Source organism: Carassius carassius, unplaced genomic scaffold (assembly GCF_963082965.1).
Source record: "Carassius carassius unplaced genomic scaffold, fCarCar2.1 SCAFFOLD_56, whole genome shotgun sequence".
Taxonomy (NCBI): domain Eukaryota; kingdom Metazoa; phylum Chordata; class Actinopteri; order Cypriniformes; family Cyprinidae; genus Carassius; species Carassius carassius.
In genome coordinates, this window is record NW_026775126.1 from 653856 (window position 1) to 666401 (window position 12546).

The following is a 12546-nucleotide window of genomic DNA, read 5'->3' on the forward strand; positions in this document are numbered from 1 at the left end:
AGGTGATCCATTAGACGCTCCTTTAGCAGCTCAGTGTTTTATGACTGGAAAAGGACCATTTACATCCAAATGTAATTTAATGCACACAGAACACAACCTAGAAATATGTTTCAGAATATAAACTGCTTAATCGACCCTTTTCTTTAAGGTTTAATGTTATTAAATGTGTTTGTGTGCCTGTGCGTTTAACTTGAATAATGTCCAAAAGGTATCTGTTTTAAAGCAGTGGGTAATTCACTCGTTGATTTGCTTAATCTTTGTGATTCTGTTGGCAAACATGTTTATGGTGTATTTTTTACCTGTGTTTATTGCTAGTGCAGCAGAAATAGACAGCGCAGCCTTTACAAGTAATATGTGTGCGATGTATCTGGTTAGGGTTACTGCTGCTCTACTCATAGTAAACCCACTTTTAACAGTTAATGGATACATGTTCAGTACAGAAATTATCAAATGTACTTAAAAGTTTGCCTGACCAAATCGACTGGCTAAGTAAACCCCCCCCGCAAGCTCAAACGTCAAGCTACATATAAATAGAACTGAGCTATTAGTTTACAGTGTAAATAGCATATCACTAAAAAACTGCCCCACCTGCGCGAGCAGCACCCCCAACCTAAAACATCTTCCCCCTCCCCTTCATACAGAATGTGATTAGGATTTGATTTTGCGAATCTTCTGAAAGATCTTGTGTATTATATTTGGATGACTACTGGTCTTTTCTGCCTCCTGTCTGGCCTCTCTGAGCTTGGTTTGATAATATCGCTTGTACTCTCTCATTTTACACTTGTTCAGTTGTTCCAGCTCTTTGATCTTCTCTTCTTTCTCTTGCTCCGACACTGTCAGTGTCTCTATTCTCTCCTGTAGTTTCTTCATCTCTTCAGTAAATCTGGCCTCCAGGTCTCTCTGGATGTCTTGTAGTTTCTTCTCATACTCCTTCTTCAGTTCCTCTGGTTTAGTTTTCAGCATGAGCTCCACGTCCTGGTAAGAGTCACTGGTGTAATGTTCTCCTCCATTAGCGGTGACTATAGCATCTACTTTCTGCAGGAACTCCACCACCTGATTACGATCCTCCATGTCTTTATTGTTGAACACATGATGTCTTCCCCCACAGCGACTCAAGATTTCCTGCAGAGCCTCGTTGGCTTCCATGAACTCTTCAATAGAGCTGGTCAGTTCATCTCCGTGAGTGAAGAGGACGATGGTGTGTTTATCTGCTTCTTCTCCAAATATAGCTCTGATCTTCTCCACCGAGTGTTTCTCTTCCTCGGTGAACGTATCCACTTTAATGACCAGGATGATGGCGTGAGGTCCAGGTGCTGTCATGTTTATACACTTACTGATCTTCTGCATCAGGAGCTCCTCCTCTGAAATATCGGTGTCAAACATGCCCGGTGTATCTACTACAGTGATCTCTCGTCCAGCCACATCCTCTGTCTCTTTCGAGCACTCTTTAGTCACAGATGAAGGGCTTGTGAGGACTCTGAAGGCTTGTCTGCCCAGGATGGTGTTTCCAGAGGAGCTTTTACCTGCTCCAGTGATTCCCACCAGCACCAGTCTCATAGACACTGAAGGAAGAGTGAGAGAAAGAAGACGAGCTCATTGATGAGCTACAGCAGACTGACGGAGAATCAGGAGATTTCTCAATGTGTATACTCACAGTTTGGTGGCAGAAACATAGAGTTGGGCCTTCTTCCTACAAAGAGAAGAAAATAATTTAGTACATTTTCCTTATCTTGCCAATTAAAATATTCAAAAGTGTCTGTGAGGCAGGTTTTTGATTAAATACAAAGTTTAGTTTAAAGCCTGATGTGATTGAAACTACTCTAAAGATACGGTTCTTTGCACGTGGTGACGGTTCTATTTAGATATGCTAAATAATACGGTTCTATTATCCATATGCTGAGATGGTTCTCTGCATTAGACTTCATGGTCTTTTTTCTGGAGCTCAAGACAGACAGGCAACAGGGTACTTATCTTCTCAAAAGAAATGTGTTGTTAGATCTATTTATCTATTTATTTTTAAATGTTACTTTATGCATGAGCATACCCAGTCACAAATAACACTGACCTTATCTCATGATCTTATACTTTTTTCCTATTTCAGATACTTTTTTCAGATGAAGTCACATCCTACAACCTCATCATCTGGTGAGAGAAACATAGCGATAGACCTGAAGATATCATAGATTGGAAAATATAAATATTTTATGTTTATGAAGTAAAACTTCCAGCACCAGAATGGATGTTTTGCTTTATAAACTTTTATCTTACATAAATCCATCGATATACTTCAGAAGACCTTTAGTAATCCCCCGGAGCCGTGTGGAGCAGTTTTATGATCATGGATGGGCTTTTAGCCAGGATACCCAGTTATCCAGTAGTAATCGGCCCGAGCTCAGCATCGGCGAGTGTCATCTGGGCCGAGAGTGGCCCGCAGCTCGCTCTCACACATGTGTTTGTGATGAGGCTGTAAAGCACTGGCCTGATTCCTGAATCTGTAGAGTCTGGAAATGACAATTCTGGAATTCTGTTTGTTTTCTCCATTCTGTCACCGATGGAGTTTCGGTTCCTTGCCGCTGTCGCCTCTGGCTTGCTTAGTTGGGGACACATACGTCACATATCGCTGCATGCTGGGGCAGAGCCGCCATTATAGCTGGATCACCCTCTGCTAGTGTTAACACCGATACTTTTGACTGCGTAAAGCGTTGAAATCTTGATGGAGAAGGAAGTATGTGAAGAAGCAAAAAGAAAAGGAAAGTGGGCCCTACCAGGACAAACTAAATGTCAACACCAAGCAATGGTATTTCCAAAAATTAAAGACTATTAATGACGTACTGTAGATCCATAAGTGTTGTCAGCCCCAGAATGACTACAGAAGGCACAGCAATTTTTTCTTTGCAGTTTCCCTCCCTGAGATAATTGCACAAAACTTCACCAAAATAGTCTCTGGTACATCTTTTCCTCTAGGAGAAATCCGACTGAATAATGTGAGAAAGAGGTAAAAAACAGAAGGCAAAGAAACCAAAAACAGCACATGACTTTCTTTCTGCAAATAAAATGATGGACTTTACTAAAATATTTTCTCTTAAGAAGTGTACATTGGGGATGGAATGAGGGTGAAGTATATGATGAGAGAAATTTTAGAAATTTCCAGACGTAAGTTCCAGACATTGTACCTGAGTTCAAAGTTATTACTTTGATTATGGCTTCGGACCAAAGCTGTGATTTTTTATTTATTTAATTTGTACTTTATCATTTTTATTTTGGATTAATGAGGTGTTTGTTTTGCTTATTGTAAGGTAATTCTATAACAATTTTATATTTATGCCAAAAATGTTTTGCTCACTTTAAAAGTTGTTTTACACATTCTTACACAAGGAGTAATCTATATAGTACTACAATGCCCGGCCTGTGTCCAAAAATGTCATTTGTTATTTAATTTGTATTTTATATTTGATTTCATGTACGTAAATGGTTTGAATACGTTAAATATGTTTAGTTCATGTGTAGAAAGTTGTATAGTACAGTTCAGTCAAGCATTAAATATGTTTTTTTTCATCAAAAACATTGCACAAACTGTTCAATGTAAAGCACCCAAATTCACATGATCTAGAGATCTTATCGTTCGTGAATGAAATGACAGAGAGTATACCAGGTCAGTCGGCCATATAGCATTTAAATCTCGCAAAGCGCAGTACTGTGCACATACGCTTGTTTTGATATTTAGCATACAGAACATAACTCCACGTTTAATCCCCGATTTATTAAAGTGAATATATTATATATGAACTGTATGACCAAACAATTAAAATAAGTATGCAAGAAAACATTGTGCTTTATTCATCTGAACAACTTATTTAGGATTTATTTATTGAATGCGATTATGCACACATTGTAATAAAGCCAAATCAGTTTTTGTCACAAGTGAATACATCCATTGACTTAAGACATAACACATAATACACTCTTTTTCGTTACTTGCTGTGGCGTATAGAATATTTTGAGGTCATCTCTATTAAAATATCCCTAGTGCATTTTTTTCATCATATGTCCTACAATGATCCTAACCAAATCCATAAAATTCATATTGGCCATGCAGAACATCACAGAATAAGAGAAGCAGTTAAAGTGTGAGAGTATACATTGTGCTGGTATAATTGTAGGGCCCTGTGAGTTCTGTGACACGGAAAACGCAGACGGAAAACAGAATTCACAGTTTACATTTACATTTACATTTATTCATTTAGCTGACGCTTTTATCCAAAGCGACTTACAATTGCTATATATGTCAGAGGTCGCACGCCTCTGGAGCAACTAGGGGTTAAGTGTCTTGCTCAGGGACACACTGGTGTCTCACAGTGGATTCGAACCCGGGTCTCCCACACCACAGGCATGCGTCTTATCCACTGCGCTAACACCACCCCATAGTTTAACGTGTTTAACGTTTAAGTTTAACGTGGAATGTCACGGAACTGGTCAAATGTACAGCAGAAGCACTTATATCAAATCGCGATATGGACTGGTATCTGTTACTATTAAGCCGCGAAAAGTATATTTAAATATGAATCCTGCATGTTTGTGCATGACTGTAATGAATGGCACAGATGCGGGGTTTCATTTATTAGACATATTCTGAAGTGCACGTGACGCTCTGGTGATTTCAGCTTCTGTCGTCTCAGTAAATGAGGACATAAACACATGAAAACATCTCCAGAACAGCTCTGAGAGTCACTTCATGAGCATCTGACCGTTTGATTTGAGTAAAACTAGCCTCATATATCACATGCACAGAACTGTAAAGGTATTCATAGCAACCCTTCAAAATAAAAGTCTGCTCTATTTTTCAGTAGAGTGTACATAATCTACTACTAAAATGAAACAAACATTATTTTTAAGGAATAACCACACAATATTTCTTCCATGTTTTAATTTTAATATAGTAAATCCCATTTGTTTAAAAAAAAAAGATTAATTTTCAGTTATTAAAAGATAAATGAATGTTTCATGCCTTGATTTGATAACCAGAACAATTTAAATACACCACAGAAGTTTTGAGGGGGAAAATCATTAGGCTTCTTAAAGAAAAAAATATAATAAATTATTTAATGCATTCAAATAATTAGAAATGCTAAAACAAAGAATTTGGTAACAATAAGAAATACGGTGAGAAACAAAAATAAAACATTTCACAGGGGCCATAAACATATTTTTGCTACAGTTTTATTGAATTGATGTAAAAAATTATGTTTCATGGTTTTATATAATTAGGCTTGCTCTTTGATTAATAAACCTCAATTTAACTATTAAAAAATACAAATAAAAAAATAAACAATACAGGAAAATTAACACAGAAATAACGTAATCTGGAAAGAAATAAAACAGATGTCATAGGGCCCTATTAGAGTGTGGTAATTTCAACATTTACTATTACTATTATTATTATTATTACTAGCTACTACTGCTAGTATGGTTCAGTAATGTTTTTTTTAATAAAGCACTATTTTATTTTTTGTTGGGAATGCATTTGAAAAACTATCGGTTAATGAATCTGTATCAGTCAGTGTGGTCCATCCTATTCTTCATTATCTGCAGAATCCACTATCGGTCGACCTCTAGTTTAGATGTTATAGTGTTTCATTTCAAATCACCATCAAGGAGATCTGTGTGTCCTTCTGTTGGGATCTTGACCCTTGAGGCTTTGCTGTTAGTGTTACACTGCTTGTTTGAACAGTTCATAAAACACATTTATCTGAGCCAGGAAAACCAAAAGATAAGTCGTGAGAGCGGATAACCCACTGACATCATTTAGAGTCTGGTTTCCTGCTTTATAATTAATAGCTTCAGATCAAACAATACTGTAAATATCAGATCACATGAAGTGTTCTTGATCTCGAGGATGCACTGAGTGTAGACTTGAGAGAGACAAACATTGATTGTTTACCTCATTTTTTAGTTAAGTTATAAGACCTGGAGAAAGTCTGCAGTATTTCATATTAACCCTTGTGCATCCTTGAGGACATTTTTGGCTTTTTCAGTTTTGTTTTTTGATAACTTTGCCTGTGTTAATGCTAACTGCATAAAATTTGCCACTGGTGTGTATTTTTATTGGAATTTTAATATTTCACCTTCATTTCCTTTAAGAAATCTAATGTCTACTAGGTACACAAAATACTTCCTCTCAGGACCTTTTGGACAAAAATGTCCCCATTGAAACCCATTAAAACTGCCATTTTTAATCCCGGTGCCATTCAACTATAAAATGATGCAATCTTTGTTAACAGGCTTTCATTGTGTTGGCAAGGCTTCAAAATTAAATTTTTTACTATTTTTTACCAATTGGTGCAATTTTTTCAGGTTTGGCATATAAAGCAAATTATCGCTTTATTGTTGTTTTATAAAGCCAATTAGATATATTATGAAGCTATAATTGTGTGGGTGTGTTGGTATGGATGTCAGAGTGTGGTTTGTATGTGTGTACTGAAAATTTTATGTGTGTATGTGTGTGTGTGTGTGTGTGTGTGTGTGTTAACAGTTTGAGTGGAAAAAATATATATTGTACTGGCCCACCCCATGTAAATGAGTCATACAGAGTCACAGACCCTGTCATGTGAAAACTGAATAAGGTCAAAAAGTTACTGAGCTTTGAAGATTGTTTTTCATTCAAACACATTTCTTATTACTTCTTTGCACTTTTTACATTTGTTATTGTTTTTGTTCAAAGATAAAAGGTGAGCTTGATTTTGATGTAGTAGTTCAGAAGCCCCTCAAACCCTTGTTTTTGTTTTCACCTTGAGAAAATGGTGATTGTTTTGTCTGTTAGATTTTAGTTGAGACGGGTGCTTTCACAGCCAAACCTATAAATATCAGTGGCTTGAGGGCCTTGTCATTTCATAGTTTGCAAGATGAAGAGACGTTTCACAGCAAGGGAAGCTCTGGATCTAGTTGTGGCCACCAACAGTGAAAGTGAGGATGAAGAGTTGACTTCAGAGGATGAAGTCGAGCTTGCATTAGTCTGACTCTGATAGCTCGTGTTCCTCTGATGACAGCACTGAGAGTGAGGACACAGAAGAGACTGCAGATCTTCAGTGGAATTAAAAAAATGGGCAGATTCTCTGGTCTTCCACTCACACTGAGACGCTGCGCTACAATCCTGCCAAGGGTATGACCCCGGGTCCCACACACTATGCAATGCCCGCATCACAACTTTGCAGTCCTGCTTCGACCTCTTCATCACCGAAGAAATCATTCAGCTTCTTCTGGAGAACACTAATTTACACGGGAGGCGTTTTGTGACGGATTGGATGGATTTCGATTCTACTGACATTCAGGCATACATCGGGCTGCTGGTTCTGGCCGGCGTGTACAAGTCCCGAAATGAATCAACAAGAAGCCTGTGGGATGTGGAAAACGGACGTTTCATTTTCCGAGCCACCATGTCCCACAGGATATTCAAGCTCCTGAGCTCCACCCTGAGGTTGGATGACAGGATGACACGACCTGCACGTTACATGCATGACAAGCTGGCTGTATTTCGGACCATCTGGGAGAAGTGGACACATCGCCTTCCCCTGCTGTTCAACCCAGGCCAGGATGTCTGTGTGGATGAGCAGCTCGTCCCTTTCAAAGGCCGATGCAGATTTCGCCAGTACATGCCCAGCAAGCCTGCCAAGTATGGCATAAAAATTTGGGTCACCTGTGATGTCACCACATCCTATGCATGGAAGTTGCAAAGTTACACGGGGAAGTCTCCTGGAAGTCCTGCGGAGGTGAACCAAGGAAAAAGGGTCATTCTGGAAATGACGGAGGGGCTCCAGGGGAACACTGTGTCCTGCAACAATTGGTTCACCTCCTATGGACTGGCGGAGGAGCTTCTAAAGAGGAAGATGGCCCTAGTCGGCACAATTCGCAGGAACAAGCCAGAACTCCCCCCACAGCTGCTGCAAATAAAGCATAGAGCACTTCTGTCCTCCCTCTTTGCTTTTACTAAGACGCACACAGCGGTGTCTTACGTACCCAAACGAGGGAAGAATGTGCTGCTCCTTAGTACCAAGCACCGCGAGCCAGCTGTGAGCGACACTGAAGAAAAGAAGCCAGTGATCATCACAGACTACAACCGCTGCAAAGGAGGTGTCGACAACCTGGACAAGGTATGTGTCATTATGCTTCAGTTACACACACATTTATTCTTACTGCATAATGCTTTTATTATTCAGTGTTTTTTGTATCTATATATACACAGTGTTGTAGTTGTGTGAAAGAGGAGAAGAATATCTTGTTTATTTTTATTCTTACTGCATAGTTCCTTTATAATTTAGTATTTAGTATTTAACTGATATATTAGTATAGTGTCAGCAGCGGCAATCCACCTGTCACTCAAGTGGCCACGCCAGAGATGGGACCAAGTCACACATGTGCAAGTCTCAAGTAAGTCCCAAGTATTTTTTTCTTGGGCAAGTCAAGTCAAGTCCTGTAGTAAGTCAAGTCAAGTCCAAGTCAAGTCACCTTATTATTGTAATTTTACCTGCAGAATCTGATCTTAATAAAGTTAAAGACAAGATATAAGTAACAGTAAATTAAAATAATTTGGATTTGCATTGTAAATACTCATGTTCAGTAAAATACATCATGGAATCAAACAAAATTGTAACTTCATAAAATTATTTATTTTTCACTTCTGCCAACAGAAATGTTTTACATTTTCAACATTGAGTCCATAAAACAAATAACAGCTAAACATCCAACAGACTCCTCTCTGAACACCCCCAACCCCCCCTCTCTCTCTCAAACGACGTGACATGACATGACATTCGGCCAAGTATGGTGACCCATACTCAGAATTCGTGCTCTGCATTTAACCCATCCGAAGTGCACACACACAGAGCAGTGAACACACACACACACACTGTGAACACACACCCGGAGCAGTGGGCAGCCATTTATGCTGCGGCGCCCGGGGAGCAGTTGGGGGTTCGGTGCCTTGCTCAAGGGCACCTAAGTCGTGGTATTGAAGGTGGAGAGAGAACTGTACATGCACTCCCCCCACCCACAATTCCTGCCGGCCCGGGACTCGAACTCACAACCTTTCGATTGGGAGTCCGACTCTCTAACCATTAGGCCACGACTTCCCCTCAAACACAGTTTACTTACAACATTAAACTTTCTTACATTTCTCCTCTCTCTCTCTCTCTCTTCCTCTCTCTCTCAAGTTCAAGTTCAAGTTGCTTTATTGGCATGACATTTGAGTTACAGTATTGCCAAATTTAGCATTTAGATACAGAATAAAATATGACTACAATAAAATACAATAAAAATAGCAGCAGCAGATAATATTTCTAATATTAATAATAGTAATTATATAGAATTAAGAATATAAAATAAAACAGTTGAATATAATAAATTATCCCTTTCGTATGGTGTGTATGGTGTATAAATATTTAGCAGCTAGTGTGACTGCCGTCTCATTCTCTCCAGGTATATAGAGTAGTTTCTCTGAGTCATTTAGAGACAAGAATGAAGGATTCAAAGCTTCAAACTGTGGGAAGAATGTTTTCTCTTGTAGTGCTGTATTTGGGACAGACAAGAAGGAAGTGTTTCTCATCCTCTGTTTGATTCAGCTCACAGTGTTTGCACAGTCTCTCTTCTCTCGGTAGCCAGGATCTTTTATGTCTACCAATCTCTATTTCCAAATCATGATCACTGAGTCCATATTTTGAAAGGATTTGTCTTTCTTTTAATGGCTTTAGTGATAAGTAATTTGCCAGTTTTGTGGTTCTGTTTAGGGCCGAATAACACTGGAGTTTGGTTTGGAGCTCAAATTCATTTTTTTCATTTTTCATCATAATTATACTTCAGATTTTTGTCAATTAGTTTCTGAATGTTGGGGTTGTGATTGGAGTCAGACTCAGTTTGGGTTTCCTTCATCAGGTGAAGCATGAGTTTGTTTCTCTCTCTCTCACACACACACACACACACACACACACAAACACAATCTCTCTCTCAGAGTATATCCATAAGTCATTACCTCTATTACAAGGTATTGCACTTGCAAAATATAAGATTCGAGAGTCTTGTCTGCAAGCCGAGCACGATGTGGCCTATCCCACCATGTATGCGCCACCGGTATGCGCGCTCACAATGGAAGCAACGCGGTCGCGACGCGCACGCGGTGCGACACGCTCGACGCCTCAGGGGCGCAACTGCCCGAGCGCTTTGGAAACAAGGAGAAAGCGGCGCGACTAGCGATTTCCACGCATTTTTAGGCGCGAATTATTGACGACAAAAGCGATGACCCTCGGTACCCCTCAAGCTGAGCTGTTGATGTGATGTGATATCTGATCTAAGTGGGCGTGGTCTGCGTAACGGAGAGAGGGCATGACTGATGATGTCATGACATGACAACGCGATTCTCAGCCTGCGCTCCAGCTGAGTAATCAATTTTATTTTTTTAAAATAATTTATATATTTTATATTCAAACTGAAAACATAATGTGATTAACACTAGAGTCATTCAAGTCATCCTGTCTCAAGTCAAGTCAAGTCCCGAGTCTTTAACTTCCAAGTCCGAGTCAAGTCTCAAGTATTTTACTTTTTGTCAAGTCAAGTCACAAGTCATAAAAATAGCGACTCGAGTCCAAGTCACCAAGTCACAAGTCCCCATGTCTGGGCCACGCCCTTAATTATGCAGAACTTTAAGTCTTAAAATAATTTAAACGGATGAGTTATTAAAAAATTCACCCCCCTCACAGTTGTCATGAAGGGCAAAATTAGCTATTTAGACCAAAATCATTTTTTGCACCAGGCTGTAAACATGTTTTTTCCTGCTGTAAAGTTGGGCATTTTAACATGGGGATGCAGCCAGCCTCAAGCGGCCAGTCGATGAATTGCAGTTTTAGTCACTTCCTTATTGGCTTTACGAGAGAGAGAGAGAGAGAGAGAGAGAGAGGTCGGCGCTCGATTAATAGTTAAAAATATAACGCTGTAAAATAAAACGTTATACAATCATATGTAAGTATTATCTATAATAGTTTGAAATGTTTAATGAGTTGTGCCATTTGTTTGTAATGTTATCTTATATTTATGGTTCATTGGCCGCTGCTTCTGCTGATAATGCGGTCAGTTTCTCAATACTCATAAGAGTTTGTTCTCTGTTCTCGTGTCCTACACAGGAAGCTTGGCAAGAACTTTCTTTGCCTTCTTGGAAATGAGAAACAGCTTTGTCTTGTGATGTATCCCAGCATGCATTGCAGCATGACTCACTACTGATGAGATTCATATGCTGATTCTTCATGTCTGTGCTCTTTGAGATGGTGCAGAAGAAAACATTCTGAGCACAAAGTGAAGTGCAAATTATTTATTTTTATGGTACAGTTAGATCTGAAGCTATAAACAATGCTAAAGCAGCACAGCATCCATTTAATCAGGAACTGGACTTCAAGTGAGATCAGTGGAGCATCATCTGTTTTAGTGTTTTAGCTAAACATGCTCTTTATGAACACACACTTGTACGTAGTGCTACGCTAACACATAAGACTTAACATCTAAACCTCTGTAACTCTCAGTAAGATCTTCTCTAGACGTCTGACAGGAATAATGTCAGTGAAGCTGTTTGTGGAGTTGTTTGGACCTTAAAGAGCTCATTTGAGGGTTAAGATGTTTTCTCAATTACTTTCTTCTTTAGTTTAAAGTTTCTTAGAGTTCTGTTACCAGGAGTTTTTACTCGTTTAAATAATTTTTTTATACTATTTGCATTTTAAAGTGATGAAAACTGTACATGTTTTGAGAAAATCACAGCACATTTTGTTTCCATTTCAACAATACTTCATCTCAAATCTCTGCAGTTGATTTCCAGGGGTCCTCTAACATGCATTTAAATGAAACAACTGACAACTACACGCTGTATATCAATGAAGGAAAGCTGGATAAAAACACTGTTCAGACTCGGAGGTGAACATCATCATGTGATGAAATATAAAGCAAAACCGAACACAGACTCACACTGGTCTGTGATTAGTTAAGATATTAGAGAAGGCAGAGAGTTAGTTACCTGCTGTCAGTGTGGTGTCGCTTGACGAAGCCATGGTTTATCCGTGAATGTCTCTGGTAAGACACACACACACAGTCGAGCCCCGACTCTTTCACTGTGTGAAGCCTCGTTCACTCCGCTGACGCCCAGAGAGTCTTCGCCAGCTGTGTGTGTGTGTGTGTGTGTGTGTGTGTGTGTGTGTGACGCTGGACTCTGTACTGTGAAGACGCGCGTGGGCGTGTCTGATGATGATGATGATGATGATGAAGAGGCGGTGACGTGTGGCGCTACGGACAGATTCTTCATTCCGATTGGTTTATGCGAATGAATCCGCTGTTTTAATGCTCTAAGCATTTAGTTTACATTATTGAATTACAAAAATTAAAGCATAACAACATTTAAGAACAACAGCAATAGTATAAAATAAAAACCAAACTATCAGTAGTACAAGGCAGAAGGAAATAAAACTAACAAAAGACAAAGGGGAAAGAATGGAAGGAAATAAGAGGGCACTACACAAATTAATA

At 39.2% G+C, this 12546-nt stretch overlaps 1 protein-coding gene across 1 annotated transcript; it reads right to left on the reverse strand.

Annotated features, from left to right (window-relative positions):
• Positions 1–435: 435 nt before the first annotated feature.
• Positions 436–12089, reverse strand: LOC132136881 (GTPase IMAP family member 9). Its single transcript, XM_059547422.1, has 2 exons — positions 12041–12089; positions 436–1562 (listed from the first exon to the last, which is right to left on the reverse strand). Exons 1-2 carry the CDS (start codon positions 12072–12074, stop codon positions 649–651), a joined length of 948 nt encoding a protein of 315 aa, XP_059403405.1. The 5' UTR covers positions 12075–12089; the 3' UTR covers positions 436–648.
• Positions 12090–12546: the final 457 nt, after the last annotated feature.

What these genes read in the sequence shown, in the direction of transcription:
- LOC132136881 (XM_059547422.1), bottom strand. Translation starts at nt 12,074, where the DNA reads ATGGCTTCGTCAAGCGACACCACACTGACAGCAG. An exon ending in CGACACCACACTGACAGCAG is followed by an intron (nt 1,563 to 12,040) that starts GTAACTAACTCT and finishes CTCTTCCTTCAG; the next exon opens with TGTCTATGAGACTGGTGCTG.